The 26975-nt window shown below is 43.1% G+C and overlaps 1 protein-coding gene across 1 annotated transcript in view; it reads right to left on the bottom strand.

The window, feature by feature from the left end:
* TBC1D2B (TBC1 domain family member 2B) overlaps nucleotides 1–26691 on the bottom strand; it is a 53007-nt gene extending 26316 nt beyond the window's left edge. The window contains exons 1-6 of the mRNA XM_066592284.1: nucleotides 26169–26691; nucleotides 20224–20377; nucleotides 16641–16803; nucleotides 10622–10794; nucleotides 7278–7444; nucleotides 2139–2519 (exon numbers count right to left, since the gene is read on the bottom strand). Of these exons, the coding sequence (XP_066448381.1) occupies nucleotides 2139–2519; nucleotides 7278–7444; nucleotides 10622–10794; nucleotides 16641–16803; nucleotides 20224–20377; nucleotides 26169–26513 (1383 nt within the window). The 5' untranslated portion in view covers nucleotides 26514–26691. The remainder of the gene's footprint in view (nucleotides 1–2138; nucleotides 2520–7277; nucleotides 7445–10621; nucleotides 10795–16640; nucleotides 16804–20223; nucleotides 20378–26168) is intronic.
* Between the last annotated feature and the right edge of the window lie 284 nt (nucleotides 26692–26975).

Here is a 26975-nt window from a genome sequence, read left to right as displayed (position 1 = left end):
TTTTAAATGCAAGTTAATCCCACCAGGTCTCTGTTCTTTATTGTGTTACATATAGAGTGGATAGAAAAAGTTTACACACCTTTGTTCAATTGCCATGTTTTTCGCACATTAAAAATCTGACAAAGATGAATCCTTTCAGATTTATTTCCACTTTCACTGTGACCCATTAACTGTACAACTCCATTAAAAAAAAAATAATAAATTCAAGTCTGGGCTCTTTGCTGGGCCATTCCAAAACTTTGGTCTTCTTCTTGCAAAGCCATTCTTTTGTTGATTTGGTGGTATGCTTTCGGTCGTTGATGCGCGCTGAAAGGTTAACTTTCTCTTCAGTTTATTACCAGAGGCCTGAAGGTTTTGTGCCAAAATGGACTGATATTTGGAACTGTTCATAATTCCCTCCACCTTGACTAAAGCTCCAGTTCCAGCAGCACAAAAACAGCCCCAAAGCATAATGCTGCCTCCACCATCTTCACTGTGGGTATGGTGTTCTTTTGGTGATGCGCAGGGTTTGCTTTGCACCTAACAATCCCTTTGGAATTATGGCCAAAAAGTCACCCCCTTGGTGTCATCAGACCAGAACACGTTCTTCCACATACTTTTGGCAGACTTGATGTAGTTTTTGGAAAAACATAGCCGGGCTTGGATATTTCTCTTTGTTAGAAAAGCCTTCCGTCTTGCCTCCCTAACCCACAGCCCAGACACAAGAATAAAGAATACGGGAGATGGTTGTCACATGCACTACACAACCAGTACTTGTCAAATGTTCCTGAAGCTCCTTTAACCCTTTCCAATCCACTGTCTGACATCTTCAGAAATTCTGATTGAAGGCTGTACAGCTGGGATGTCGGAAGACGTCCGGCAGAGTATTCTTACTGTAGATTACTGGTCGCTCTGTCGGGGGCCTCTCCAGCATGGCCAATACCGCAGTACTGGCTCCATTGTATAAAGGCAGAAAGAGAAAGCCCCCTAGGAAACCCTGAATCCAAAATTGGATTGCAAAGGGTTAATGTTGCTGTAGGCCTCTTGGCAGCCTCACGGACCAACTTTTTTCTGGTCTTTTCATAAATATTTGAGAGGTGTCCAGTTCTTGGTAATGTCACTGTTGTGCCAAATGTAATCCACTTCCCTGTGTTCCATGGTATATGTAATGCCTTGGAGATTTTTGGTCCCCTTCTCAGATCGCTTTGATGTGTTGTAACTAAGAAAACATCAGGAAAATCCTCCTAGAAGAGCTGAACTTTATATGGGGGAAATCGGAATCCCCGTAAATAATGACAGCGTCATTATTAACATGACAAAACATGGCATTCTAACAGGGGTGCGCAGACTTTTATATCCACAGTATGTATGTATATTATATATATGTTTCTTCAGCTAGATTTTGTTATACAATCCTGATGAAAGCTTCTGATAAGTAACTTCTCCTTTTTTTCTGTACTCATCCCCAAAAATTTTACCAAGAAAGAATTTATGTAAGAAAAAGCTAAAGTAGCCTAGAAAGCTTGCAAATACTTTTTTTTCTGGTTAGCCAATCAAGTTATCACTTCTATAATACTCTTGTATAAAAAAGGAAGTATTTAACACATAGCTAAATAACATATATAGCCAAAATGCCAGCCACAGACATAGCTCTATACAAAGAATAAAAGTAAAATGGCCATGTGTACAGATCCCCTGATCTAGCCATGGCTGAATGATGGGAGTCAACTGCACGTTTAATGCCTGCAGAATATGTTGAGCTGACAACTTGTGGAGAAAGTGGGCCATTTCATCATGTCTGGTTATGAGCACAAGCCGCTGTCTAGCAATTTTAGTCAATTTTCAGCGATAATCACACACAACAGCTATTTACATAATAGTCAAAAAAGTTTAGATTCCCTTCTGAGATTGTGATTCTCTTTTGTTCTGTTACCAGAGGGGGCAATGCCAATCTTTCACAATACCCAAGGTGTTTGCGAGGGTATATTTTACAGAGTATGTACAAGCGTTGCTTTTTCATGCTCGCACATACAAAGCCGAATGGCTACCTGTATGTATATGCACAAATATCTGAAAAGGATCAGAGACGGTAAAAGATGAAAGAGATTCCCTCGTGCACATGCATGGTGTCTATTCCACACAAGTACAAAGGCACTTACTCGTAACCGGTTCAGCTCTTCCAGGTCTTTCTGAATGGGGGAGTCCGAAGAGCTGCCAGATAGCGGGGAGGATTCCTCATAGTCACTGATCTGCTTGGATAGCCTCATAATGACTTCATCTTTTGCTTGAATCGTTTCCATCATCATGCTGAGCTGTTCTTTCATTTGCACAACACTGCACTTCAGTTCCTCAATTTCCTGATGAAGACTGTCCGTCTCCAAAGTCTTCTTCTCCAGAAGGAGGTTCAGTTCTCGAATGTGATCATCTTTTTGTTGGAGCAAGTGAAAACAGTCTTTTGAAAGCTCATCAGTGAAAGGCATGGCAAAGTACTTATCATAGTGCGAGGACTTCAGGGATTGTTGCAAAAGTTTTACAAGTTCCTGATGAGGTAAAAAAAAGGGACACAATCAGATATCCTAATGTAGCTCAAAGTATAGTATACTAGATTATACACAAACGTACATCACAGACCAACAAAGGTTTTCATTCATCACAGTGAGGGTGCTTTCACACATGCGATTGTCATATCGCTGCGTTTCCAAATCCATAGCATGGCATTTACTGCTAAGGAAAAGTGGCAGATGTCACTGCAGGTTTCACCCTTAACATTACAAACAGTAAAGTATGGATTTCTCCACAATGAAATTATGCGTTAGGCCCCTTGCACACGGCAGAACTGGATTCCACATGCAGAATTCTGCAGCGGAATCCGGCTCTGGCAGCAGCAGCGTCCACGCGTACCTGCTCTGTCACCATCTTTTCTGTACTGCGGATGGACCTGGCGGCTTGCTGTCGCACATGCGCAGAATAGGTTTTTTTCCCTCCACACCGTCAATAGGCGATGACGCGGAATCTGCGACCTGTCCGCATCGTTCAATGGAAGCAATCTGTACAGAGCCCGTATAAAAATGGAGCATGCTGCAATTTTTTTCTCCGCTCATGTGTAGAAAGCAGATCTCCATAGGAAGTAATGGGCTGTATTTGCTGCGGATTCACAGTGCGGACGCCTACCTTGGATTCAGCAGCTAATATCCCTCCGTGTGCATGAGGCCTTTGAATAGCCTTGAAAGAAATGTATCACCTCAAGTGGCTTCTAAAGTCTACTGTAGATTAATCTGCTATTCCTGTGTTAGGATAGGATTTAATTCTGCATCAGCAATGCTATCATGCTGGTTTCCCTGCATGGATGGGATCCATCTGTTCCAGTCTTTGTACATCTGTGGCGGCTCCTGAGGATTGTATTCATATACAGTGCATATGGAAAAGTGAGAGCACAAGCGCGCTTTACACGGTCTATTTTTTTATTTCTTTATTTTTGATTCTGCAAACCCAGAATAACAAAAAAGGAAGTAAATCACAATACACATCCTTTTGTACCAGGGAAACAATGCATCCTCTATTATTTTAAGCAAAGCTTGTATTTAGGATGCATGTAAAACAGACTTTTACCAACAAAGTAACAAAGTAACTTCTTAAAATTTACTTCCAGTTCTGAATAAACTGTACTTACAATCTGTTTTCTTTAGGTGTGATGATGTCCCCCCATCATGCGCAGCAAAACTCTTAAAAGTACTCATACATATTGGACCAGGGGTGCACAACTTGTCGCCCCCAATGCTATTCTGTGCAGCCCCCAATCAACAAGATGCAGAAATGCTTGTAGCTGCTCATATGTAGTATCTATGTCAGAGAGGTGGGGTACACTACTCAGGAGCAGGGACGGCCAAGTGCTATTGGGGCTTCATGTAGCCATCCCTGGCTCCTCCATATATCAGGAGAATGGGGTCTTCTGACCCCTGTTTGGCACTGCAGAAAGGAGTACATGAGCTAGATGTGGACATCTATGCATGCGGCTGGCTCTATTATAGCTTATGAGAGTTGTGAAATGCTAGACTGTTACCACCGCACCCATCATCTACAACATATAGAGCCACAATCTATCGTCCTCTCAGGAGTGCCGATTGGGGAAGAAGTGGACCACTATCTTCCCAATAAGGCTAGGGCTACACGGACTATAGTGATCTCACACTCACATTGCAGTGAATATGGCCACAATGATTCACAGACCGTCACAGCCAAAGGTAACTAAAAAAAAAAAAAAAAAACACAACACAAAACACCAAGGTTGCATCTTTTTCAAACTGCGGCAGCGGTAAGCTGGTGCTTGCACTGCAATCACATTCACCTTAATGCAAGTGTGAGGATGCAGGACTACACAGAAAAGTTCTGGCTGTGCTATCTCTGTTGAAGCAAAAAGCCACTGTGTAGCCCTAGCCTACTTAAGAGTTCTGGTAGTAGAACCTGTCCTATCAGACATTAATGGTATATCCTGTCGATTTGCTATAAATGCCTGAAATGTTAATACCCCTTTGAAGTATTTTTTTTGGCCCTTGGGAGTTATTCAATATGACAATGTGGCTCTTGGACCAGAAAAGGTATTAGATTAAAATCGGATGATGTGTATTTGCTGTGTCCTACCTCCCCGACAGGCAGATGTCAGGGGTAGAGAAAGCATAGAGCATGTCGAACATCTACACACCTGATCCTTTGATGCCATAGCAGATAAGCCACCGCCAGAGAAGTCTGTAGCGGCTTATTCCCCCATTGTCATTGAAAACACATGCACTCTTGGCTGAACATTTATATGGCAACTATCAAAAGTATATGTGCACTTCTAGTAAGAGCTTCACAAGTTATCCAACTGCTGTCAGGCTGCTACCCCGTTTCCCTGAAAATAAGACATAGCATGATTTTCCAGAATTTATGAGGATGCAAAATGATTTTTCAGGCTTTTTGAGGATGCTTGAAATATAAGCCCTACTCCAAAATTAAGCCCTGCTAACAGTTAATTAAAAAAGTCAATTTAAATAGTGTCCAGGCAGCTATACATGTTGAAAAGTTTAACCTTTTTGAACAAAAATTAATATAAGACACTGTCTTATTTTTGGGGAAACGGGGGTATTAGACTTCAGATCACGCCTGACACCAGGATCCACTTTATTATCAAACAGAGATCACTGATATAAATTGGCAGGATATTAACAATGGGACAATAAAATAAGACTTTTGTCTAGCAGAACTGAAATAAAACTTGTTCTAAAAATGGCTTAAGAACAATTTGTGCCATAATATGAATATTTTCTTCTTTGCCACGAAGTAAAAAAAAAAATCTAGCAGTAAAAGAAAAAAAAAAAAATGTTCATGCGGCCGCGTCTAGTATCCTCTGCTGCCAAGAATCCTATAGAAGTCACGAGATCACATAAATACTGTACTGCATGCAAAACTGAAACCCTGAACACATCCAAAAGGAAAAGAGTCGGAACGCTCACATGATCGTACAACTATTTATAGTAGCCAGAAGTTAACAGGATCCAGCTGGGAAAGGAGCAATATCTCTGACAAAGCCCAGCAAACCAACATGATTGATGGCTGAATATTTCCACTGCTTTGACCCAACATCACGAGACGCAAGCTTAGCTCACATTTCCTATATCTCAACTTTCAAGCAAAAAGACTAGAGCTCAGCATGAAATGGAGACGAATTCTGATAGATATCTGGTAGGAGACCTTTGGGGTCCAGAAAATAATAGAGAGAGCTCTGTACATAAATATATGCTATACCAGACCGGGACAAATCTTACCCAGGAGCCAGCTGCAAAGGTTCAAAGCCAGCAGGAACAGTTTGTAGGGCCGGTCCTTGCTGAGAAACAATTGCCATATATATTTATATAGAAACACACAAACAACAAAAATCCACCACACACACTAAAAACAAACAAGAAACAAATGTACTGAGCTGCTGGGATGTGTCTACCCAGCCTTAGGCCTCCTGCACATGGGTGGATTTGCAATGCAGAGTCCGCGGCGGGTGTCCGCCCCTGGACTCCGCAGCAAATACAGCCCCATAGCATGCAGTCGCAAAACGCCAAACAGATTTTCCACTTGCAAAGAAATCGCAGCATGCTGCGATTCTGTGTGGGCTACGCACTGACGGCTCCCATTGAAGTCAATGGAAGCTGTCTGTCCCGCAGCACTGTGGAAGTATTGCAGGATCTGCGTCCTTGCAGAACGCCGGCGCATACTGCGCATGCGTGACGGAGTTCCGGGCAGCACATCCGCTGCACTGAACAGAAGCCGCCGGACAGGTACGCAGGGGTCACCAGCATGGCACCGGGTCTAACTCCGCTGTGGGAATCCCACATGTGGGGTCCGAGCCGCCCGTGTGCAGGAAGCCTTAGAAGATATTTTGCTAGCTTTATTTAAAAATCTTTGGATAGGGAATAACTTGTAATTCTGGTACAACTCCTTTAAATATCATCTGAGGCATTTCCTGCGGATCAGCACAAACATATTCAGAATATTGCGAGCTTCATTCAGATATTGCACGGGTCAGATTCAAACAAAAGCCCCCAGTGATGCAAGTCACAACAGAGTTTACCTATAACCAAATTTGAGCCTGTAAGGCCTCATGTCCACGGGGAAAAATCAGGCCCGCTACGGTTTCTCCATGGAGAATCCGCAGCGGGTCCCTCCTGCCCCACGGACATGAGGGCTGAAAATAGAATATACTCACCTGCTGCAGGCCGTGCGTGTCTTCCCTTCTTCGCGGCCGGATCTTCTTTCTTCGGTCCGGCGGATGTGCTCGGCATGCCGGCTGCGTGTCGCGCGCATGCGCCGGGCACATCCGCCGGGTCGAAGCAAGAAGATCCGGCCGGGAAGAAGGGAAGACACGCACGGCCTGCAGCAGGTGAGTATATTCTAATTTTAGGTCTCCCGCGGATCCGGACGGCTTCCATAGGCTTCAATAGAAACCTGCGGGAGACGCGCACCAAATGGAGCATGTCCGGATTTTTTCCTGCACGCGGATCCGCGTCTGCAGGGAAAAATGACATCCGCAGGTATTTAATTACCTCAGGGTGTCTAATGCATCCCTATGGGGCGCGGATCCGCGTGCGGGAAAAACGCTCTGGATTTTAAATTACAATTTGTAAGTGGACATGAGGCCTAAAGCTTTTAGTTATTTTATTAGCATTAGTTCAATCTCATGGCTTACATTTCAATATCATGTTTTCCTCTCCCGTTTTAATACATTAAACTTGTTGTCACCCAGTAAAGGCAATAATATGCATGATGCTAACCTTCTGGCTAGTCAGTTCATTTTTAAGTCTTTCCAGTTCACCTTCCTGGGTCTGAAGCCTCATTTGAAGGTCAAAGTCAATCTTGGGGTCACTTGATGGTAAGGACTCAATGGAAGAGTTATCTGCGCTGTATCGGTTCTTCAGTGCACCCAGTAATGGACGTTTGCCTGCGGGAAGGAGAGACAAAAAATACTGAAGAAGCAAAAAGAAATATTAACTTCTTGGAGCTGCAGGTTGTTTTAACGGTGACTTATTCCTTTTTTTTTTTTCATCCCCTCCGTCCAAGAGGCATACCTTTTTTTCTGTTAATTTAACTGTACTTTTTTGTAGGGAAAGTAGTTTTTTTTTTTAAATGGAACACATTGAATCACCATATACAGTAATAGATTTTTTTTAATGGAATGGAAACGAAACAACTCAGCAATCAACATATAACCGAATAAACAAACTCTGGGCAGCTACAACCGGATCCCAATTCTGGATATAGATACGCATACAATAACTTCAGTGGCACAAAGATTTCTTAATTTCCAACTTTCTATATAGAGAACATTATTTACCAACCTTAATTTAGGTAAATTCACCCCTGTGTTTAAAGCCCATAAGCCTAGATTTTTCCAGAAATGCAGCAGAATAAGCGTGGGAACACGACCCCACACTGGCAGCAGGTTCATAATTCACTAGGGTTAGTTTACCTATGTTACGGTTGAAAAACAATGATGATTTTTATGTAAAAAGTTAAAAATGAAGAAATCTGTGCGTCACTGAAGTTATTATATGGAGAGGAAACAAACCAGCCTACATAGCATTCTTTGGGCTTTGTTTCTATGGGCGCTCACTATGCTGTAAAATTGTGACGTTAACCTTATCCTGCCTGACAGTACAGTTACGGTAATGTCAATTAGTTTAGTTTTTTGTTAGGTTTTACAACTACATAAAATAATTATAATTATCAGTTTGCAGTCATCATGATCATGTCCTCGCCATTTTAATATTTTTTACTCATTTTTGAACAAAAAAAAAAAAATTATATTATACATTCAAATCATCAAATTTTCTTTTTTGGTGCATATTATTTATTGAATCCACATTTCGGTATTATATCTACCGTAGTTCTTTATAGGTGGTATACTACTATAAAAAAAGAAACTATCCAGTGTCACCATATTCTGATACCTGCCATTTGTATCTTTCTATTAATACAGCCGTGTAAGGGCATGCTTATGTAGGGAAAGCAGATTTACTTTATTCCTCTTTTGAGAGGCAAATTGACCAAATAAAGTAATTTTGTTTTCTGTTTTAAAATATACAGCATTCACCGTGTGGGACAAATAATATGATACAATAGTTTAAACTTTTACAGATGCAGCCATACCAATAAATGTTTATTTTGCTATTGCATAGACTTGTATAAAAAGGTAATAAATGGGGAAAGAACCTTTACGGATGTCTGAGATCTATCTATCTATCTATAACTCTACCATGTGATATCTTAATTGCTTCTATAATACTCTGCAATACTTCTGCACTGCGATGTATTGCGTCTGTTAGTGTTATCCAATGAAGTACCGCCTCTGGAAGGGCTTGCGGATGTACTTAGATGGCAGGCTTTGAGACCACTGTTATGCCTCTGGCTGCTATAGTATTATAGGATGGGGTCTTCTTCCAGTAGTGTAATTGTGTGCCATCTCTTCCCCATGTAAATGATGCACATGCACCCAGCTGTTCACATGTTATAAAAGAAATTGTCAATCATCAGACCAAGCCACCTTTTTCCATTGCTCAAGTTCAAATGGTCATGTTTAAGCATGTATCCCACACGCACCAATGGGCTTTCGTGATGCTTTGGCAGCTTTACCGGTTGTCCTCTCTTGGACCACCTTTGGGTAGCTAAAAACCAGTGCATACAGAGAAACCCCCACAAGGCCTGCTTTTAGAGATGCTCTGACCCAGTCATCTAGCCATCACAAATTGGCTTATATCAAAGTCACTCAAATTCTTATGCTTGCTCATTTATTCTTGCTTCCAACACATCGACTTCGGAAACTGACTTCACTTCACCAGTAAACCCTTGAGTAACATTGCTCTTAAGTAAAGCTATTTTCAACTTAAGTCGATGCATCAGGGCAGCCGCGGTCCCTCAAATAAAGTTGCATTCCTCAGATAAGGGCACCGCCCGCTCCATGCCCCCAGGCACAGCTTCCTGTTTCTCCTGCATCAGCACGCGCCTACTCCTCCCCCTCCCCTCTCCACAGTGCACAGTGCCGGCTGAACGTTGCTGTGTCTGCCTGCCTCCTGACACAGTACAGCAGCTGAATCCCCAAAGTGCCAGCTGAACGCTGCCTGCCTCCTAAATCCCCACTGTACTACAAAATGTAAGTACTGTACAGAGGAGTACAGTAAAGAAACGTTTGCAAATAAATACTGCAGTCCTATGTCAAAGCACAGATAACACAGTGATACGTACTGCTATAATGATGTCCCTGCAGTCCTATGTCAAAGCACAGCTAATACAGTGATACGTACTGCTATAATGATGTCCCTGCAGTCCTATGTCAAAGCACTGTATGCTAAATGTCCAAAAACCTGTTAAATGTTAATTTATTCTTTACAGTTGTGTTTTTTATTCATTCAGTATTGTTATTGCTTTTGGTATTAAAGACCAGAGTTCTTCTCTATTAAATGGGGTTTGGTGTGTTTTTTGGAACATCTAGAACCAATTAATTGGATTTACATTAATTCCTATGGAAATAATGTCCTCAACTAACATTGATTTCTACTAAAGTCCATTGCTTCCAGACGGATTAATGACATTAGTTGAGGTTCTACTGTATATAGTAGCAGATTAATGATAGCATAATACTAGGACATGCCATCACTTTATGATTGAGGGTCCGACCTATGGGACTGATCCTAACAATGAAGGGAACAGAGGGCCAATTTAGCACTGGACCCCCTTCACTGGTTTTACCTGCACAGTGGTACAGGGCGATCTGCTCTGCGGGGAACTGCAGCTCAGAACCCCTTCAAGTGAATGGGGCCATGCTGCATTTCCCTGACAGATTTATTTTTTTAAAGAAAGAACAACTGTCTCGCCTCCACAGCTCCCGGTCTCCTTGTCAAGTCTGGTTCTGTATATGGAACATCACAGACAACTGCAGCCAATCACAGGTCTCAATGGTGCAGTATTTTGCCCAATTACCTGCTGTTATGAAAAACCTCTTTAAAAAAGGGCACACAAAACTAAAGCAGTACTGGTGCCTGGTCATTCTCAGGATCAGTGTGGGTTAAAGTCACTTTAAGATGGGAATAATCATTTAAATGCCATATGCCAAAAGTTCTACCTGCATTCCATTTTCCTCCATCCATAGGAGGTCTTCTCCTTTCCTCATGCAGAAGCGATTCCTCTAGCTCCTTAGGGGTTGGGTTAAGCAGCTCCCATTCCTCATTGGTGTAAAAGACACTCTTCCTCAATTCATTGCTATTTTTGCCAGGTCGTAAGATCTGCATGGAGTTTCTAATGCAACCCAATGAAAGACCAGATAACAGACATTCATTTTTAAGCAGTGCATATGTGAGTTCAAGGAGAGACACTTAATTGGCTTTACTCAAAGACAGCAAAAAACTTATAGTATAATCCACTCATGTTTTATAAAAAAAATAAATAAATAATTCTACACACAAGAAGATAGAACAGGATTCTAGAGGTGAACAACTGGCTTTATCAATGGTGCTGTCAGCAAAGGTTTGAATTTCTAGACCATGGAGTGAATTACCTATATGATGGACTGCTTGCTAGAGATGGGTTGCACCTTACAAAAACAGGGAAGCATATATTTGGCAGGCACCTTGCTTTACTCATTAGGAGAACTTTAAACTAGAACAATATGGGAAGGGAAGTGAAAAGCGAGGCAAAAGTATACAGCCAATGAATTAAATTGAGAACCTCGCTATTAGAAGTGGGAAGAAAGAACAAAGACAAAAAAAATACACAAATGCACAGATCATTGGAAACAAACAAGGATATTAGAGCTTCTAACATAGGAAGGGAAATATGTCATAGGCATCACAGAAAGTTAGTGGGATGATACACACGATTGGGCTTGAAGGATGCAACTTATTTATGAGAAACAGACTTAATAAAAGAGGAGGTATTGTGTTGTATATGAGGAAAGCATACATCGCCTGTTAGAAATGGGATTACCACTGGGGGCTCCGGGGTCTTGTTGTTGCGGGCTGCTCGTCCTGGCGGCTTTGTCTGGGGTCCCCCCACTCTGGTCGGTCTGCTGGTGGGCCACGTGGTGCTCGGGTGGGTGCGCGCCGCCGGGGGGGAAAGTGGCTTTATCACTCCCTCCAATCATCATGTGTCTTCTCCCCGCCCCTCTGGCCGGGAAGGTCTGCATATAAGCCCTGCTGGCTCAGACTTTAGTTGCCAGTGTTTGGTTTTGAGTTGGTCTGTCTACACCCACATTACTGACCTGACTATACTGGTTTGATCTCGGCTATTTCTTGACTATGACTCTGTTTTGCCCCCCTTTTACCCCACACGCGCTTCTCCGGTTTGGCCCTGCCTGTTACGACTCCCCTCTGGTCTGCGTGGTTTTTGCTTCCCGTCAGCTATTCGGTACTCGCCTCCGTTCTTCCTGCCCCTTTTCCCTTGGGGGTCCCTGTCATTAGTGCAGAGTAGGGACCATCGGCCAGTTGTCGCCCTTGGCTTAGCCTAGAGGGGGGGGGGGGGCAAGTAGGTAGGGACACGGGAGTGGGCTGGCTTAGAGGTTCCCTGTCCATCTGCCCCAGCCGATCCCTAACATCGCCACAGAGGTTCAAGCTTCAGAGCATGGTAGTTCTGTAGAAAATGTTTGGGTAAGAATATACAGCGTCTGAGGAGCGGGCCCCACAGCCAAGGAGATGGCGGGGTAGATAAGGATAATTATGTCATGGTGGCTCTACCATCTCCTCCCCCGGAGACAGCTCAGGACCAGTACAAGTTGCTGCTGGGGGAGGTTACAGCGAAAAGTAACCAGGAGGTTACCTTAAAGGCCACCGTTTTATCCTCTGCGGTGAATCAAATAGCTTAGTCCACACACAGGGAAACTTTCTGGACAAAGGAGGAACGGTCAGTAATGTCCGTTTATTGTAACTTTGGCAAATCCCAATTTACAACAGTAGTTTGGCACAATTACACTCATAGAAGCGGTGTGACAGGAAGGTCTCTTGGGGTAATTCGGACAATCCACAGTCCTAGTTATCGGTTTGATCCCACTCCCGGCGACTCTCTTTTTCTCTCCAACACTCTACTGGTCAACACTCACGCGCCTAGTGCCCTTCTCTCTCAAGCAGCAGTCCTTCTTTCTCCCTCATTGCCTAGTAAAAGCACCGGCATATTCTGGGTAGAGTAGACCCAGTCCAAGCAGAAGGGAATCGCTCAGCTTCCTCCATTCTCCACAAACAGATCGATAAATTTCTGTGGGGCTCACTCACTGACTCTTGCTGACTGCCTTAGACTCTTGCAACTCTCTAGAAACTCCTCAGACTAAAACTAGCATAGCATCCTTGCAAACACATATATAAGACATAGTCACATGACATACAACATGATTCAGTGCTGCAGAGGTGCAATACACATACCAAATGCACACTACACATAAGACACTGACAAGACAGATGGCAAGAGACAGACATATAACATTATGGAGGGGCTCCACCAACTCTCAGCAACTACAGATATGAGGAGATAACAAAAAGGAAAATATTGTAGGCATTTACTGTATTAAGAAAAGCACAGAGTCTAGATCACATGAAGTAATTATCCCCCTCTACTCATACTTGGTCAGACCTCACCTGGAATACTGTGTCCAGTTCTGGGCACTCAATTTAAAAAAAGACCGACAAACTGGAGCAAGTTCAGAGAAGAGTTACCAAGATGGTGAGCGGTCTGCAAATCATGTCCTAATTGGAACGCTGAGGCTGGGTTCCCCCGGGGCGGATTCCCGACGGAAATCCTGCGGTTTGGCTGCCGCAAAAAAAACCCGCGAGATTTCCGCCGGGAGAACAGCCGCTGCAAGACCCGCAGCGGCTTTGAAGCGGCCCGGACGCTCGCTCCTCCGCTGTGGCCGGCGCTCCCCTAGAGGAGAGCGCGGCCACAGCGGAAAAAAAAATAGACATGCTGCGGTCGGCAAATCCGCACCGCAGCAGCGGCTTCTGCTGGCTTAGCAGCAGCGGATTTGCCGTCCCGTGTGGACGAGATTTCCGAGAAATCTCGTCCACATGGCTGGCTAATCCCGGGATTAGCGGCCGCATGCGGATTTGTTGCCGCAAATCCGCCCCGTGTGAACCCAGCCTTAAAGGATCTTGGAATGTTTAGCTTGCAAAAAAAAAAAACAAAAAAAAACAAAAGGCTGATAGGAGACTTAATAGCTGTCTACAAATATCTGAGGGGCTGGCACACTGCAGAGGGATCAGCCCTAGTCTCATTTGCACAAGGAAAGACTAGAAGCAATGGGATGAAACTGAAAGGGAGGAGACACAAATTAGACATTAGAAAATACATCTGACAGTGAGGGTGATCAATGACTGGAACAGGTTGCCACAGGAAGTGCCGAGTTCTCTTGGACGGACATCTGTTTGGGATGATTTAGTGACTCTTGCATTGGAGGTTGGATCGGATTACCCTGGAGGTCCCTTCTCACTCTACGATTCACTCCAGCTTTCATTTTACACTGATATATACACTACATCGAAAGAACATCATAGAGTCTAAAGTTAATCAATAAAAATCTTTCATACTGCAGTACCAACAATTATGACTATTGAATGTTGGATTCAACCAAGTCCAAGCTTCATGCTTTCTAACTCTACAATAGTAGATATTTAATATCATGTGTTGATAGATTGAAGTGATGAAAATACAAGAGATCACGGGTGTCAAACTCAGCGATCACAGACTCTGCACTGCCGCCACCAGAACGCAGCTGCAGATTGGGCGAGTGGAATGCTGCACGGATCTACTGCACTGCCAGCGGGCCACATAATAGGAAGTGGCAGGCCCGATTTGGCCTGTGGGTTTGGGTTTTGACACGTGTGCAATAGATGGAATTCTTTTCCAGTCACAGGGAGTTCCCTCTTGTTGTCGGATAGTGTTTTCGCATGGACCAGTTACAGAATAGAAATCTCTCTCAGGATTAATAAAAATTTAGGAGGGTTTTCTGGTTCTTTAAAACTGATGATCTATGCTTAGGATAGGCCATCAGTATTAGATCATTGGGGGGTCCAATTCTTGGCACCTCGTTTGAAGGGGCTATTGTATTTGCTTTCATCATTTATGAGGCAAGGCTCCATACTTTTAGCAGCAGTTTTGCCTGGTATAGTAGCTCCATCCAATTCACATCAATATGATGAAGTTGTACATGTATACCAAGCACAACTGCTGTAGGTTCAGAGTTAAGGCTGATAAACAATGAAAAGGACGATCTCGGAGAGCACCCACCAATCTAATACAGATAACCTATCCTAAGGAAGTGTACATGCAGACACAACATGCAAAGTACAAGGAGACCCAACAGCCATTTCCACAGCCTGAAAAATGACGCAAGGAAAATAAATTGCATGTAAATATTCACTGTTACGGCTATTTAAAAGGGATGGTTCTTAGAACATACTAGAAATGTGAGTATGGAAAACGACATTGTTGGACGACACATAACAAGCCTTGGAAACTAGTCTGCATTATGTAACTTGGAGCTCATAGAATCCCAATCACTACAGTGTAACATCTGTCTGTTATAAACCTTAGAGTGCTTTTAGACAGAATGGTATATATAGTTCAAAAGAGCAAAAGTGAACAAAAATTGTTGAGTCTAAACGTAGGCCAAAGATCGAATGACAAACGATAATCGTTCGCTTTATGTAGGCATAAAAATCATCGTTGGCTCGTTCACTTATCGTTCGGTTGGTCTCATTCACTCATACAGCGAATGAAAAGACTGAATGATTTCTCGATTGAACAAGACAACTATATATCTGCCTGTATAAACAGGCTGCACAAACGAACGAGCAAACTCTGATGATATCAGCTCCTTCAAACAATAAATCGGCTCATCTAAAGTTCACAAAGCAGATAGGAATTCTTTTCTTTACTAAACAAACCTTTCTTGAGGAGGTTGAAGATTTTGGCACCAAGTACACAAGTTTTAGGTATTACAGAAATGGTTTCAAATTCAGAACATAAGGAAAAGACACACAACAAAGGTGCTGAAGTCACAGTTCTATAAATATTGATACCACTTACGGTTCTGCATTCTGCTTGCATTATGTTTCTAAATGATGACTGCTAAAAAGTCACAATATTGAATTCCATGTGATATAAACTATACTCATTCTTTGTAGTAAAGAAAAAGTCGTTATTGTCAAAGCTAAATGGAAGTCATATGACAGAAATGAAACTGACTCATTCACTGGTTAACTGATTTTAGAGGGATTTTCCGGGACTGACCTATTGATGACTTATCCTGAGGACAGGTCACCAACAGTTGATCAGCAGTGGTCCGCCGCTCGGGGAGCCCCCACTGACCAGCTGTCTAAGGGCCTTGGTGCTCATATGAGTGCAGTTGACTCTTCTCAGGGCTGTGATGTCACATTCATCAGTCACATGGCCTAAGGGCAGATTCAAGTGAATGGGACTGAGCTGCTATACCAGACGCAGCCACTATATAATATGGCACTGTGCCTGGTATGGACTGAAGTGGCCCACGACGCTCACCCGGGTGCTGCAGTAACTTCAATCAGAGTCCAAAGCCCCTGAATGAGAATAGGTCACAAGTACTGGACCCACAGAAAACTAGTTGCATAACTTCATGATAGATTTTTTTTTTTTGGCACTGAAACCGGATTACTGACAAGGTAATAAGTGCAGTTAGTCTAACAGTCTTGTATGTGTACACAACCTGTTGTACAAGGAATGGCCTTACATCAGTCAGTTCACAGTAACCCACTCACTACACAATAAAGTGACTCAAGAGCAGTGACACATTTGGCTAGGGACAGAAAACTTTTCACAGGAAGTTTAAAAGGGTGATATTTATCTAAACCGCATAGCTGAACGCGAGCCTTGCTGTCCTGTCGCTATCAAACAATAGTGTTTTTCTGTCCATTGGAGGATCATTTACAAGAACACAATGTATGTAACAGGATTACAACAGCTATGTTGTAACCGATCGTGTTTCGCAGAAAGATAGCATTTGTTTCCAGTGTAATATGCTGCAATACTTCACACAACTTCTAACAGCGCTATTCCCATGGCACATGCATGAAGTACGGACGGTTTTAGTTCATCTTTTCACTGCTCCATAATACATTTTGGAGTACCTGAGATCATTACTCCATTGCCTGAACAAGTCCTGCACCGCGCCGGACTGACTAGATCCATGGTCAGGTGTCGGATCTCCAAGGGCACCGAGACACATGTCTGCTGCAAAGTGGATACGGGCCCGTTCTGCTGAATCCGTCATAAAGGCTACATTTGTGATTTCTACAACAAAATATAAAGAAAGTGTAAAAAGTGTAAGGGGAAAAAAAAAAAAAAAAAAGATAAGATTTATACAAGAAAACACTTTTGCATGCATGTTATGGGTTCAGCAATAAACTTGTTTCCAAAGACAGGCCAAAAATATTTTAGGTTTTTTAATAAGATTTCATAACTGTTGTAACAGGAATACTGGAAGATCTCCAGTCTTGGCAGAAGTAAACTACCTATAAGAATGCCTGCGTTTGTTGCTGCCAAGTATGCAGATCTACAATGTCCATTTATATACAGTCTGCAGCGGATTTTTTTTCCTTCCTCTTTTTTTATAATGTATATTGTTATGCAGGTTCCCAACCCCCTCCACTTGTATCAATTACTGCAAACCCACACAAAAACGTCTGACAATGCTAATGAGTACATAAAACCTAAATATATCAATGTTAGATAGCACAACAGAAGAGCATTAATAGGTCTTAAAGGGATATGCCATCAGAAAATGCACTATTTATATCAAGGAACCATGGTAACCCTTTAAAATGGGTTGTCCGACTTTTAAAATATACATTTTTTTAAACAGCTGACCATGCCATAAACAAACAAAAGAAGCACTACTTGCTGCACTACTCCCTCAGTAAACAGCATAGCGGCTCCTGTAGCCCCCTGGTCTATACAGATAGCATGAGTCAAGTGAAAGCTGCAGCCAATCACCACCCATTCTTCTGGCATCACCACTCACATCCTGGGCACCAGAGTTTGGAACAATAACACCGTGGCCTCAAATCGGCTGCAGCACTCACCTGACTTCCAGTGTCAGTATAGACCGGGAGGGCCACGGGAGCCACTACACTGTTTACTGGGGATGGGAAGAGATGGTGTAGTGCTTCTTTTGTTATTTTATGACATGGTTAACCATTTGAAAAATATTTTTAAAGTCAGACAACCATTTTAAGGATTTTTTTGGGGGGTGGCTTTTCCATTTTGACTTCTGAAAAGTCATAAAACTTTTGTATTCTTCTGTCGACTTGACCATGAGGGCTTTTTCGTTGCGGGGTGAATTGTAGTTTTTATGGTTATTACTCTGAGGATACATATAATTTATTATATAAAACTTTTAAAACTATTTGGGGAAATGTGAAAAAATATCAATGCTGTTTTTTTTTCCCCTTCAAATTGGCACCCACCATCTGAAATAAAGGACATAACTTTTTTCTGTTGGTCAGTACCATAAATTAAAAATATAAAGTTATATGTATTAGGGCTGGGTAATTAAACGAATTTGATTAATTTGCCACTTTAATGACACACAATTCAGACAGTTTCCTCCGAATCATGAAATCAATATTAGCTCCGCCCATGTGGGCAGGGCTAATATCAGGCCTGGGAAGTGGCAGTGGGGGATGCAAGATATGCAACCTGTGGTGGTGGCCGGCTGAGAAGCAGCAGCGTTTAACATATGCATCTAGGATGGCGTTGCTCCTGGCTGGTCCTCCCTTTACCAACTCCACACTAGGCACTTCCCGACTGAGCTGACTAGTATGGAGTTACTGGTGGCAGGATCTACCAGGGGTAACTGCAGATAGTTCAGTAGCGGGACATCCAGTAGCGGGACGTCCAGAGTGGATTTGTAAACGGTAGAACCAGCCAGGAGCAACTCCATTCTAGATATGACCAAAAGGGATTGAGGTGCATGCATATGTGAAGCTGCTTCACTGTGCTTGCCGATACCAGGGGAGAAGAGTCCTGGACTTTGTCTACAGGGGGTAGACAAAAATATGGAAACACCAAAGCTGTAGTCTGCTTTTATCATCACAACCCTACGCAATGATCGTTTGTCACTCAATACACATTACCGTCCAAGCTGGTGTTTGTCGGATGCAGTTTTTCCATTCTTACTGTATGCCGCCATAATCTTGGCTTCTGTGCCTCGTGATACAACCAATCATTCCGCTACCTTTGTTACAGAGGCACCCACCATACGGACCCGAACAATTCAACCGTGCTGGAATTTTGCCAGCTCTGCCACGATTCCCCTACAACCGCACAGAACGCTGTCTCGAAGACAAATGACGCTTACCACTTGTTGGCGCCCTTAAACAGATCATTGCTTCACATAACAATTACAGCACCACCTACTAACTTCGCTGTAGTCCACATGTATGTAGCCCAGACTATTAGTAGGGATACACATGGGATTTTAATCATTCGCACCAAACTTCCCTTTTGATATAGTTAAAATTTACTGGTAATATTGTGAAATATGATTTATAATCCCATGTAACTTAAGGCATGCATTTCGTATGGTGTTCCCATAGTTTTGTCCGCCCCCTGTATCTCTGGTAAATTATAACTCCCTTTTCTAGATAATGCTGAAACGGATGCTTATCACAGGGACATCTTTAGAAAGCTACATAGCGGTGGGCTGGTGCTTTAGTGGCCCTAAGGTTCCCTTTAATATGTACTGATTATCAGAACGCATCCCATACAATGCAGATCATCAGTATATAAGATATTGCCATTCGTGCAATTCCTTTATGTTAAGAAAAAGGGCCCCAAAAACATTTTGATTGGAAAGTAATTTATTTTTGGCTTTGCCGTATAGAAAAAGCAATAACTTTTTTTATTCTTCCACCAACAGAGCTGCGAGCCGGCTTGTTATTGGTGTGATGACCTGTAGTAATGCAATGGCTGAAGCCACAGCATCTCCATACCATTTGGTGTGGATTTTCTGTTCCTGTATTAGGACAGCTGACATGTATATATTTGGATGCTGTTTTAGTCCTTAAGTGGTGTTTTATGCCACCAGTCTATACGAACTTCTACCTATATTCTGCTGCCCTCTGATAACTGGATATTAGCCTTGTAGGTTATGTTGGAGCACTATATTTCACTTCAGCACTACCACTTATCACAAGTGTACAGAATATGGTAGCTCTTATCTAGCAATTGCATAATCCTTATATTACCACAAACATCTGATTTAGGAAAAAAACATCACCGACACGATCATGCAGCATTTCCAGTTCTCTCAGCTAGTTGCCCTCCTCTTCAGCAGCAGACTACAGACTACCTTTTACATACGGCACCCTGGAATCAGGTCTTGGCATAAATACTAAAGGCTTCCATTGGGATCTGCAGAAGGAGGTCCATGGGCCTCACTTATCAAAACTGACAGTAAGAATATCCTTGTTTTCCAGAGTTTTACCAATCAGAGCTCTTCTTTCATTATTCCAGAGCTGGTTAAGAAATGAAAGCTGTGCTCTGATTGGTTGAAATGGGCAACAAGGCCGGTCTTACTATTAGACAGTTTTGATAAATGAGGCCTACTGTTTCCAAATAATGTAGCTCTAGTTTTTATAGGCAAACTCTGCAAGGTAATGATTTACTATAAGGTTTAAGGAGAAAAACTGCACCGTTAAATTGCTTTACCTGAGCTTTCTTTGGCTACTAAGCCGGTGGGGATGTGCCCGGGAGTAGGGCTCACCAAGCTGTCTCTCTTCCCTACGGCCCGACTGTTACAATACTCCCAGCGTTTCTGCTGTAGTTCTTGCAGCCAGAAAGTCATTGCTTGACGACTAGAAGCCTAGAGAAGTCACAAACAGGGGAAAAGTATTTAGCCCAAATCTCTCACTGCTCAAAAGGAGAAAAGTTGTACATAAATCAGCGCATTTTCACCTTTTTACAATTCAAATACATTAATAACCTACATAAGATACATTTCACTTGTGGCACTGATGCCAAGTAACAGTCTGTAGAATAGTCCATACATGCTATTATATGGAGTATTCTCATCTCGGCTTTTTACAGTCCAGGTGGGAAACCACCACTATAGTTACCGGTCGGAACCCACGCAACCGCGGTGTGCTTCAGCCAAGCGCCATTTCCGTAGTGCTCATTCAATAGGAACTATGGAAACAGAGGAACACGTCAGTGAGCGCTACGGAAACAGTGTAAGGCCATGAAATCCAAGAGGGGAATACTCCTTTAAAGGGACTATATCACCAAAATATCTTTTTGTATTAATTAAAACCAGATAGTGAAGCATTTTCCATTTTTCTAATGTGTTTTTCTGATAGTTGATTTTTTTACTCTGTTGCCTGTACATGACTATGTGGGTCGCCATCTTTCCTGAACTACATTTAATAGCAATAGAATTTAGAGATATGCTTTACAGCAGCCTCATGGGCTATTCACACAGTAGACCGGAGGGGACCCATTGACTTGTATGGGAGTCTGTTCTAGACATGCTCTGTGACCTGTGCAGAGGTCATTGTGCAGGGAGAGGAGACTATTGTCACAGCTGACCACCTATTGTGAATGGTGAATACTGTGTTATCTACATAGAAGAGTCACCTCGCAGGTGTAACCCTGCCTGTGATGTTAATGAGATGACTGCTGCAAAGCTTTCTCTACATATTAGGAAGTGATAGCATGAAAAATGCAACATTTTAAGATTTTTTTTAATTCAAACTAAGACTGACAGTTTAAAATAAATAAATAATAATAATAAAAAAAAAAAAAAAAAAAAAAACAAAAATCACCAAAAATTCTTGTGTTTAAACATAAAAATGTTATTTAGATTTTCTGACACATTTCCTTTTAATGCTCAGTTGTCTTCTATGCTGCACTGTAGTCTTTTTTCGGCCAATATCACCCATCATTTCCAGTGGGAGGCCCAAAAAAATGTGCAGAAATTCAGCAACAACATGCAACTTTCAAGCATGTGAAAAAAAACCCAAACAAACAAAAAATGCATGTACAGGGATGCGATTTTCTCGCAAAATGCATTGTGCTCACAGAAAAATTGTATGTTTACAACTTGGACAGATATCGCACTCGCCCCTTACTAAACTTTTTTGCAGATTATTTCCATCTAGTTAAATGGGCTCTTCACAACCGATAACCACTGCAAGATCATCTTTACATCACATTAAGCCCCATGTTCAGCTTAGATGCTGGGAAAAGTTCCAGCTGTACAGCATAAATTAAACATATCCATAGTTCTCCAGTCAACCTATGAAAAATTGGCCTTTTAGCCTCCATTGGCCCAGTATATGTTGACTACACTTTTTCTATGTGGGCACATACTGCCAAAGAGCAAATTTATAAAAAACACACCATAGCATTCTGTTTTCATGGGGACTCCAAGAACAAGGTAATCCCTGAATGCCTACAAAATAATAAACCGAACTGCTGCCGGCATCTGAACTTCTATGCTGGTTTGTTATCCATGTTTTTACTGAAATAAAGAACTATTTTATGCAGCCGGACTTGCTGGAAAACCCTCATTTTCTTCAGAATTGCTGCAGGGTATTAAACAGAATATCTGATACTGCATCCAGAATCAATACGGCTATCCAAATTCTGTAACAAGCCATTATGTGGCACCCAACAACTCAAGAGCACAGCAGCTAGCTAGAGTGCGAATATACTTAACCCTTTCCAATCCACTGTCTGACCTCTGAAGACATTATGATTTAAGGCTGTACAGCTCCGATGTTGGAAGACATCCGTCAGGGTTCTCTTACTGTATATTGCCAGCCTCTCTGTTGTCGGAGCGCATCCGACGTGTCACCTCATGCAGTACTGGCTTTAGCCAGAAGACAGCACCGTTTTATAACGGCAGAAAAAGAATAAGCCCCCTAGGAAAATCAGGATACAAATTGGATTGGAAAGGGTTAATAATTACAAATAAAGTCTGGAGTAGCGAATGTTCATAAGATCTGAAGCAACAGAATGGACTCATTCTCTCTCTCCGGTCTTATGACCACTGGTTATTCCAGCCTTTATTCACAATTATTCAGTGCCCTATTTTGTAGGCACCGTTAAAGCACTGCAGGAGTCATGTTTATTATCCGCTACGGATTGCTTCAACGCATTTACTGAAGCAGATCTGACTTTTGCGCAGTACGAAGGCATTTACATGTCCAAACTACTCTTTAAGTTCTGGAAAGTCAAACAGTCCTTTCTTCTCTGTTCCGCACACACAACTATGACTAGGTGACTAGGTGAACAAAAGCCACATCCAGATACAAGAATACGCCGTGTGTAGGAGTGTTCAATGTGTTAGAATGGAGCGTCGCGATCTACAGGAAACAGGATGCAAAAAAAAGTGCAAAAGTGACTTATTGACAGTCTTTATATTGTGAGAGTCACGTGAGATGTGTAAAGAGCAGATAGCCACATGTAGATACTGCAAGCCAATGTGGCATATTATAATACAACTGTAACAGATGTTGGACCTTCTACATATCTGACAATCAGGCTCTAGTTACACCATGTATGTTCTTCACCATTGTTTATCCAGAACACAAGTTTACATCAAGAGCCACTTTAATTTTATTGGCGTTTCTTAACGAATGGCAAATTGCATCACTTGGCGTCAAGGGAGTCCGATGCAAAACTGCTGACAGTGCTAGGTAGGGGTGGAAATAACAGCCATCACCATGATATTACTAGTAAGTAGTAATCCCCTCGTGGCACGCTGGCAGTGCCATTAAGGTAGGCCTTCTCTCTGAAATGCCCTCCGCTCGTTCTTCAGCTCTGATCGAAAGCTGCACCGTCCAAATAGAAGCCGCGTTGGCTTTATATCGTGCACAGCGCCACTCCTAGTGACACACCGCGCAGGTAACAGCTACTGCATTACTGCCGGCCACCTACAGTGCAGAGAACTACACCGCCATCCTGGTAACGAGCCACAGCACTTATTCTATAATATGGGCATTTCTGCACATCGAAAGGGCTGGGACCTCACAATAAGGGTGCCCCTAAATAGAGCCTTTGGACACCAGAGAGGGGCCCCTCAGGACTCCCTTCTAGGAGCGCTAACAAACAGGAGTTCTCACTGACAACCCTGAGTCATCTCATGTATGACATGGTTGGCTAATAATCTGATGCAATACTAGTTTTCCCCTGTAGTGTTCTGTAACTCTTTATGTCTCCCATCAGATACTGTACTGCGGAATAATGATGCGCTAAAAGCTAAAATAAATAATATGGCCTTATTAATAAGGCTTCTCAGCCAGACCCCCAGGGATCAGCTTAGAAACGATGGACCCTTCTAACAAGGAGGGATTATCCAAAGCAGACCACCACTTAAGGCTGCCTGTCCACGGCGTAGCGGATCTCCGCCACCGGGGAGCAGGAGACAGCTGATGGTTCTCTGCACTGAGTCTATCTGACAGATAGGCTCACCCCAGAGAATTGCGGCAAATCACAGTAAGCTGCGATTTGCCACCCGCGAGCGAAGAATCGCTATGGGTTTCCGCATGTGAACAGGGGGGCTGCGCTTTCCATAGCAACGCTATGGAAAGCGTTAACTGCGTTCCCCGCGGACGGGTTATCACTGCTGGGAACGCAATGAAAATTCGCTCGTGGACAGGCAGCCTTAAAAGCGTTTTATTAGAAAAATAAGTTACGGTATCACCTATCCACAGGCACCCGCTCAGGTATTTCCGTCACTGCCATTGATATGGAGCGCTGACCGCGTATCCTCAGCCAGAGATCCGTTCAGAGTGACATCACTGCTGGGAAAGAAGGAACCCTCCGCAGTCACAGGAGAACAGGAGCCCTGTTCTTGAGATCAATGGGGGTTTCCGCGGTGAGACCCCCACCAATCAGCAAGTTATCCCCTATCCACAAGATAGGGTATAACTTGATATTTTAAAGAGGGCTTGAAATCCTCGGACAAGCAGAACAGGCTGCATATCTTCATAGCCGGGTCCTTGCTGAGCTTCACAGTTTTTATTCACTTCTTTAAGCCGTCCACCATGTAATATCAACTACTGAGGTGAATTTTCATTGACAATGGGCAGCGATCATGGCCACATAACAATGGACTAGTTTGGGACTCCAAAAGTAACAGGAGCTATTATGGGGAAAGTAGAACAAATTAAGAACATAGGAGGGATCGGTGAGGACCCAGTTGTAATGGCCTGCAGTCTGTTCTGCTCATCACTGCACATCAGGTCCTCTTCAAAGAGCAACTGCACTTTTATAAAAAAATAAAATAAAAAAAAAACAACCAACAACATGTCAAAAGTTTTGATCAGTGGGGGCTTTGAGTGCCGAGACCCCAGTTGATCACTGAAATGAAAAGGCGGCAGTGCTGTGCCCCTTTGGCTATCATTGTTGCCGACATGACTTGCAGTTGAAGACGGACGTATAGATGTCTATAGTAGTCTATGTCTGTCACCAGCCACCAAAAAGAGCCGGCAAGCAAAGATAACAGCCAAAGGGGCACAAGTCTTCTGTGAGTTCTGCGGCCCCTTCATTTTAGTGATCTGGGGTGGGGTGGGGGTTGTCTCAGCACCTGAACCTCCACTGATCAAAACTTTTGACATGCTGCATGTCAAAAGTTTTTTGTTTTTTTTAATTGCAGCTACTCTACAAGTCCTTCCATTTAATAATTTAGCGACACAGACAGATGTACATCACACATTTTTTAGAAGGGATGCATCACTTTTTTTTGTAGTGATACATTTGTATAGTGAGCAGGGTGTAGGGCGAGACACCCAGTGGACACTTCTCATGCCTGGCACATAAAAGTGTCACCAGGTGTACTCTCCCATCTGAGACACCAGTGCCCTCTGGGCAGCACAGCTTCAAAGACAACTGTGTGACACCCAGCAAATATCACGCATGGGACCTATTACTTAGAATAGGACCTGTGCATCGTACAGTCACAGTGGTAAGTGTACTACCCAGAGGTCAGTGGTGTGTCTCCTTGTCAGGTCGAGCGGGCGTCACCTGGAGTGATACTTTAAAATCAGGAAGTCATAATGCTTAAGGTTATGGCAGCTTGCTGAAGATTTTCCTTGCAGACCCGCCGCACAGACAATCCGCGGCATTTACAGTAGCAGCAAAGCGGATGAGATTTTCAAAATCTCGTCAACATGTCGCAAAAAAAAAATAAAAATCTGCACACAACCAGTGTGTAAATTGCCATGTTGTGCGGAATTTAGATCTGCAGCATGCCAATTTTAGCACCAGATACACTGCAGAATCCAAGCCCTTCTAATGAAGGGTAAACTCTGTGCCAAAAATCTACATTAAATTACGTAGATTTTGATGCGAATCTTCTGTGGACATTCCGTAGTAAATCCATCCTGTGTGAACACCAATCTACAGCAGATTTCACCCTTTCAATTAAATTCAAATTGACGGGAGTGAATCTGCTGCAGATCTGCACCAAAACCTGCAACAAATCACCTATGTGCGCCCTTACGATACTTTAAAAAAAACATCATAAAACTACATAATAACTTTATAGAATACAAAAACTAGCTTCAAAAAAACTTTATAATCAGACCCCACTACACAAGATGCAACCACCCAAGTGCCAACAGATAGGACAATACCCCCCGGATACTGACCCGCAGGATGGATACCCTTCCAGAGCTGTGGATCTCAAACTGCCCCTCATCTGCCTCCAAGTCGTAGCTGAACGAGGCATCGCCAATGTCTATGTGGCCCAATGGCTGCGTGTCCTGGGGACTTTTAAAGTAGTAGAGATGGCACCTTCTGGGGTCAAACACAAACCAGCGGTTCTTGAAGCTCCTCAGGGGTCCCTTTCCACAGAGTTTGGCCAGATGTCCGCAGAGTCTGGCCGGTGATTCTCTGGGGGGCTCTCCAGGTGAAGAAGTCATGTGATCTTCAGTGGGAGGGTCGTGGCTACCTCTTCTGTCTTCCACACCTGGCATCTCTGTTACCTGCGGCATCTGCAGAGCCTCCCATCAGGCAGTGGTGGCCAGTGACACCGTATGAGGCTCAGCCAGGCAGACTGCTGTCTATCCGCACAGCATCCACGGGCAGCCGGCCACTGAGCAGCACTGCAGCTGCAGGATCCTCAGCGCTAAACTTGTCACCCTTCATTCACACTCACCCTCTACTGCATCCCATGACTGCGAGCCAGCGCGATGCTTCATGGGAATTGTAGTTTGACGTCGGCTAAAACCTAAGCAGGATCCCGCATCAAGAAACTACATTACCCATCATGCCCAGCGGTGCCATGAAACTAAAGTTTGAGAGGGGCGTGTATTTCCCGTTTGTAAAAAAAAAAAAAATGGTAGCGTCCAGATGTCAGCCGACTAGTCACGTCCATTGCTAAATAAATATATTAATATTGTTTCCACCCATAGTATCCGGAGCATTGCCACGTATGTAACATGGGAGCACGTGCC

Source organism: Eleutherodactylus coqui, chromosome 2 (genome assembly GCF_035609145.1).
Source record: "Eleutherodactylus coqui strain aEleCoq1 chromosome 2, aEleCoq1.hap1, whole genome shotgun sequence".
In the NCBI taxonomy this organism is placed as follows: Eukaryota; Metazoa; Chordata; class Amphibia; order Anura; family Eleutherodactylidae; genus Eleutherodactylus; species Eleutherodactylus coqui.
This window is presented reverse-complemented; position numbering and strand designations above follow the sequence as displayed.